Raw genomic sequence first — 6462 nt, forward strand, 5'->3', positions numbered from 1 at the left:
GTATATGATTAGATTTATATAGTTATTAAGTTAGTTTTAATTTAAATTAAAGTAAAGGATAAATGGATATTTATCTAACTTTGGGACACTCCTTATAAGTATAGGGAGGTTGGCCTAATAAGACCATGGTCCCCAAAAAACCGTGGTCCCTAAAAAATCGTTCTTGGTTTATGCTAACGGTTGAAGGAGATCATTAGCCTTGTTGGAGGTCATTGCTTACAAAAATAAATAATTAATAATAATAAATAAATAAATAAATAGGGGGGAAATGTGCCAGAAAATTACACTACATTACTTAGTATTTGTTACACTGTGACTGTGGCACACCACGTCAAAATCCAGCTGGGAATGAACGTGCAAATTCGCTGGCAAAAAGGTTGCATATCTAAAGGATGAATTATATCATAATTTTTCGTTGTCTTTTGTTAATTACGCACTGGGCGCACATTAGAATATTTGGAATAACAAAAGACATGCTAATCAGTCAAACTCTAACTTAGAAAAACCTGCAAATAAAGTTAAAAACCTCATCATATTCTGACATACCAACAGCATCTCATGCTAATTTGGAACATTTTAGGTCAAATCCCAGCAGACCTACCAAAACCCTAATAATTCTTCTTACTTTCCTCAATTGCATCTTTTTATCTGGAAAACTCAGCTCAGAGGAAGTGTTCTTGGACATTTATACAAGGGCGAAGCTGATTAGTGGAAGAATCTCCACCGTTGAAGATCAAGATCCTGAAAAAGAACAGGTACTGTAGACTTTTTATTCATGTGCTGGTAATATAGAGAGAAAGAGAGAGAGAGAGATGGGAAAGGGAGGAGGTTGTGTACCAAGTAAGAGTAGAGCACCATTGGGTGTATCAAACAATGAACCACCAACACCAAGAGGTGTTGCTGGATTAACACCAGTTGAACAAAATGATAATACTACATTTAGTGGTTCATTTGAAGAAGTAAGATCATCAACACAAAATGAAAATTTGAAGATTTTTATTGTCTTTCATTCAATGTATGGTCATGTAGAAGGAATGGCAAAGAGAATGAAAATAGGAGTTGATGGAATTGATGGTGTTGAAGGCATTTTATATCGTGTGCCCGAGACGCTTTCACAGGATGTTTTGGAACAAATGAAGGTTCCTTTATTAGATGAGGAAATCCCAGTAATTTCTGCTGCAGAATTGGTCAAGGCTGATGCTATATTGTTTGGGTTTCCAACGAGGTATGGGAGTATGTCGGCACAAATGAAAGCGTTTTTCGATTCTACGGGAGGATTGTGGAAGGAACAGAAGTTGGCTGGAAAACCGGCTGGTTTCTTTGTGAGTACTGGTACACAAGGTGGAGGCCAAGAAACCACTGCGTAAGTTTACCCTGCACTCATAAAAGATTGATATTGAGCAGTTTTGCTTTGCCCTTGCCAATACATTTAGTTCAAATGTATGGTAATTATGTATCCAATTGCTTAGTTTTACGTTATCATGTATATTACCTTCACAGTACTCATTGATGGGCTTTCGATACTTTAGTATTGAAAATTGGGTGGAACTTGATGCTTAAATGAGACAATGAATTTGGCTAGTAAAATGAAACATTAAGGGGATTAGCTACGAAAGTTTCTACATGTTTAGGCATATAATGTCATACCACATTAATGTATTCATCACTTGGGGAATTTACACGACGTATCTTGGAACTTGTAGAAACTAAGTGCATATAATCCAATAATGATTTATGCACCTTATGGTTAGTACAAAAAAAATTTAGGGTGACTATCTGATTGTGAAGATGAAGACTTGGCTGCAAAAGGTTTCCGCTTGGCAGTGATACAATTGAGCTGTTACCCCGTCGTGTATAGGTCACCTTGTACTGCTACAACTTACAAGTTACAACTATGGTTGCCAGGTAGAGGAGAGTGGAAACTGTGACACCAGAGATGTTTTAAACTTCTCCTCAAGTAGGATAAGAGAGATAGCAAATTCTGCTCCTGTAAATTCAAGCAAACCTTTTTTTTTTCTTTTTTTCTGAACACCTACACAAGTCATTTTTTTCTTCCTGAACTCCTACTCATGTGTGTCTCTTTTTGCCTGCAACCGTTGCGTTATGGAGACCATCCATCCATCAATCTCTCCAGAATCCTAAGCTCTTGAATACTTTTCCTGTTTTGCGCTATTAGATTAATCAAAATGGCTGCAAGTTTTTAGTTTTGCCATGTGTTCTGTGCTTTCATTGTATATCTCTGCATCTTCTAATCGTGCCCTCTTGCTATGTCGGCTCCAATAACACTTGGTTAATGTGAAGCAACATGATAGCTTGGAGTGAGATGAGAAAAAACACATATCACAATTTGAATGGCATGGATCCTTGTATGTGAGTTTCATCGAATTTGCAAACACGGCAAATATTGTATATCTAACAATGGTTTCGTACTTGGACTTCAATAATTAGGTTGAAATATAGCTTTTTACCATATATTTGTCAATTTGCACCTCTCCTTCATTTACTTTCGGTCTCTCTGTCACACAGTTGGACAGCGATTACCCAATTAGTGCACCACGGAATGCTATTTGTTCCCATTGGCTACACATTCGGAGCAGGAATGTTCAAGATGGATTCTATTAGAGGGGGTTCTCCATATGGTGCTGGAGTTTTTGCAGGTGATGGCACGAGAGAACCTAGTGAGACAGAACTGGCACTCGCAGAACATCAGGGACAATACATGGCTGCCATGGTCAAAAGGCTGGTCCAAGCTTGAGAACTTCAGTCAAATATAAATATAAATTTACATTGATTACCTTGTCCATTGCTATATTAAAAGAGCAGTTTGTCTCTATTTGTGATTGGTCCTCAGCGTTTGATGTGTTTTAGTTTTACAGCGTAAACATTCAACATTTTGTTTTAGTTTCACCATTTGTTTTGTTTCCTATTTCATTCATACTGATTTTACACCCATTATTTGTTCAGATTGTTGTATATGGATTGGGATTCTTATGTTTCACGGATTTCCTAATAAATAATAATGAATAGTGTGTTGTGTTTCTTGATTTTCTGAGAATACACTTCTTTGGATGACTTAAAAAAGGTTGAGAAATATGTTCTCTTTCTCCCTTTAAATTGCCTGTATGATGGATTTAGTAGGTTGCAGTCAAAGAAAAGAAAACATATTTTCCATCCGTGGACACCTGGTTATTGAATGTTGGAGACCTTGATTGCTGTTCAGTTTGCAGTCTAAAACTAAACCAAGAAATCGCCAGCCAGAGTCTGGTGTGCATGGAAAACAAATTGCTGCCTTCTAGGGAAGCCAGGCTTGTCTGGTTGTGGTTGAGACCCTGGTTGCACCTAACGTTCTGAAGTAAAAGAATCTGAACAGTTGCCGCTGCCTTCTACTGCATTGTAATGGGAGTCCCCGATTTTTAGAATGGCGTACCGATTTCAATGAGTGCACTGAAGTGAACGGATAGCTAGTGCCAACCAAAGGGCAATTGGTCTAGTGGTATGATTCTTGCTTAGGGTGCGGGAGGTCCCGAGTTCAATTCTCGAATTGCCCCAATGCATTTTTGTGGGATTTGTTTTTTTACCGATCAGCTGCCTATTTCAAACGCCACTTATGGAGCTCAGTAACCTCAGATTGCTACTTATTATAGTGCAATACGACCAGAGACAGTCGAAAAGTGCCCCATTTTGGTTAAAATTCAGGGACGGAAGAGGTAACATGATAAAGTGAACTCGCCATTAAAAACATACAATAAATAAGAAATTTATTAATTCAATTCGAATGTAAACAGAATGTTTGCAATCCAAATAAAGCTTGATGATAATTTGCCAACGCTGTGGGAGCTATTTTTAATATCAGCAAATTCAGCATCATTTTATTTGCAAGTAGAGAAAAAAACAAACACAAGTGAACCCAAAATTCTAATCTAACTTTCAATGGGTTCATGGAAAGAGTATAAAATCTCTTTTAACATATTTGCTGCCTATGAATTCTAATAGTGATTGCATTGATCCGATCTTACCATTATTAGCTTCAGTTTTGATCAGCAAGAAACCCAGTTTTTATGAGTACTAATCAAAGCAGATAAAAGACCAGCAGAAGATAATAAAAGTGGGTTCGAAATAAATCCTTTTCCATCTCGAATATCCGATAAAGCCATTAATCCATCAGCAAAATCCTGAACAATTGAAAGTTTCTTCATCAACTTCTTCTCTTCCACTTTTTTCACTTCTTTCATTTCCTCAACAAACACATCTCCTCTCAGCATAGCGATCTCAATACTAGATTTCAAACGCTTTTCCCATTCAATTATGACTTTCAAATCCCTAATTTTTATACTAATACTACCAAAATAACCTATAAATTCAGCCCAGGCACTAATCTTTTGTAACCTAGACGCATATTTTGAATCAATTAAACCTGATTTTGTTAACCAGATAAATTGTTCAACAAAAAAATATAAACCTTCACCCCCATAAGCTATAATTGATAAAACCTTTTCTTCATTTGAATCAAGATTTGAGTTTCTTAAGGAATTTAAATCTTGAACGAACTTTCCTAATCGAAAAGCTTTTCGACTGACACCAACACTTGACTCGAAACTTTTGAGGCGTTGATTTAAAATTAGGGTTTCAGGAAGGACTGATGATGCTAAAATGAATTTTGAAGCGTACCTTGAGATTTTAAGAAGTTTATCAATTCCATCTCTTTTTGCTAAGTAAATTTCTAAGTGGCTTAGAAAATCCCTCTCTTTCTTCATCGTTCTCGGCGAAAATTAGTCTCGATTATAGGGTTTTCTTTTTCTGTGACGATGAAGAAGACATTAAACTTTCGTGTGAGAGTTGCAGAGACTTATTGCGAGCATCAGATGGTTCCACGAGCGTTATGCACGTGTGTGATTTGGGTATTAAGGTAAATCTGTATGTCTTAAATATACTGTAGGTTGTTGGCCTGGATACCCTGATAAGAGGGATACTCTCTCGAGAACGGTCAACTCAGATGTCAGCTACTGGTTTCGGATTTGGCATTGATATGCGTGCCAAGTACATTTTACCCAAGGTTTCAAGCCGTGATTTTATCATGATTTGACGGGTGTGAGCACGTTTCCGGCAATTTCGGCGGATGTGAGCATGTTTCTGGCAAACTATAATGTTTTGAGGGATGTGAGCGCATTTATGGTAAATTATAATGTTTTGACCGGTTTGAGCATGGTTTGACAAAAAAAAATGCATAGTTTAGAGGGAAAATAAGTTATTTTGGTGTCTTTTTTTTAAATAACAGGTATCATAATAGTTTAAAATAAAATAAAAATAAATTATTCTCTTAATTTCCTATCTAACGGGTATAAATTGCGTTGTTACTTCGTTTTATTTTATTTTATTTGTTATTCATTTATTTTGATTTTTATTTTAATTTTAATTTTTAATCTTTTACTTTAGAAATAAAAATTGAATAATTCTTTTCCCAAAACATGAGTATAATGAGTGTAAACGGAAAAAAAAAATGGTCAAAAAAACTTATGTTAAAATGTTTTTTTTAATGATGTTATTTTTTTTCTTTTCTATATATCAACGATAGTATCATATCTAAATAAATAATGAGTCAAGCTCATTTTCAGCACGAACCAAAGACGGGAGCCGAGCAACTAGCTGCGCTCCAATCCCTTTTTAAATAACCACCCCTAGCCTATGGAAAAGAAAATCTCCCACCTTGACATTCGCATCATGACTAGCCCTATAATTCCTCAATCTTTTCAAGAAGATTATAATATCTCCACCCAACTCTCCCAAGATAGTGAAAGCAAGAACCCCAAAGCCAAGTCCCTGAGCAGTGCACTTTTCAAGGATTCGTTGTGCTTTCGAGTGACAGCCTTGCTAATAGCCTGACCGGGTGCAAAAGTGCATACCCCACCACCAGTAAAAGGGGAAACACCTGTTACATCCAAAGAAATGTCACGGCCATTATCCCAGTTATGAACCAAAATATCAGTCGGTCTTAAGGCTAGACCAGTATCGGAAAGAAGGCCTAAGTCAACCTCTTTCTTAGCTGGTATGCCTGCACGATAACACATGTCAGCAAAGGTGTCACGCACAAGATCATGCCTAAACTTAGACCAATTTTATGAGAACAATGCAAGGCATGGTCGCCGAAAATATCCATCTCCCTATCACAGCTGAAGCATAACTCCCCTTCTTCAAAAAGTGGAATCCCAAGCCTATAATGAAGCACAACACAAAACTGTGTAGGACCAATTCTCTGATTAAGACCTTCTATGGGATAGCCAACAAAAAATCCTGCGCGTACTTGGTTTGATTACAATGCCAAAGCGCAATATCACGTTCAGACATGTTAAACCGAGAGGGTAGCTCTTTCTTCAACGCATCAAAGTAGTTAACCGCCAAGGAACTCATGGAGTGGGGGGGGGGGAGATATCGTCAATGCAAGGAGGATAAATAGCAGAACCACTA

The 6462-nt window shown here is 37.1% G+C and overlaps 2 protein-coding genes and 1 non-coding gene across 3 annotated transcripts; 2 read left to right on the top strand and 1 right to left on the bottom strand.

The window, feature by feature from the left end:
* The first annotated feature begins 501 nt into the window (after positions 1-501).
* On the top strand, positions 502-3044 carry LOC113357075 (probable NAD(P)H dehydrogenase (quinone) FQR1-like 2). Its single transcript, XM_026600342.1, has 2 exons — positions 502-1363; positions 2527-3044. The coding sequence occupies exons 1-2, from the start codon at positions 813-815 to the stop codon at positions 2753-2755; spliced, it is 780 nt and encodes a 259-aa protein (XP_026456127.1). The 5' UTR covers positions 502-812; the 3' UTR covers positions 2756-3044.
* A 432-nt stretch (positions 3045-3476) lies between these two features.
* TRNAP-AGG lies at positions 3477-3548 on the top strand. The gene has a single exon. It is a non-coding gene; the product is annotated as a tRNA-Pro (tRNA).
* Positions 3549-3741: 193 nt separating this feature from the next.
* LOC113357076 (peroxisomal membrane protein 11A-like) lies at positions 3742-4826 on the bottom strand. The gene has a single exon (XM_026600343.1). The coding sequence runs from the start codon at positions 4752-4754 to the stop codon at positions 4038-4040; it is 717 nt and encodes a 238-aa protein (XP_026456128.1). The 5' UTR covers positions 4755-4826; the 3' UTR covers positions 3742-4037.
* Between the last annotated feature and the right edge of the window lie 1636 nt (positions 4827-6462).

This window comes from Papaver somniferum, chromosome 3, assembly GCF_003573695.1.
Source record: "Papaver somniferum cultivar HN1 chromosome 3, ASM357369v1, whole genome shotgun sequence".
NCBI lineage: Eukaryota > Viridiplantae > Streptophyta > Magnoliopsida > Ranunculales > Papaveraceae > Papaver > Papaver somniferum.

Bases quoted from the DNA above. Each gene is read 5' to 3' on its own strand.
- LOC113357075 (XM_026600342.1), top strand. From the start codon at position 813: ATGGGAAAGGGAGGAGGTTGTGTACCAAGTAAGAGTAGAGCACCATTG. The intron at 1,364-2,526 runs GTAAGTTTACCC...TCTGTCACACAG, and splicing joins GGAGGCCAAGAAACCACTGC to TTGGACAGCGATTACCCAAT.
- LOC113357076 (XM_026600343.1), bottom strand. From the start codon at position 4,754: ATGAAGAAAGAGAGGGATTTTCTAAGCCACTTAGAAATTTACTTAGCA.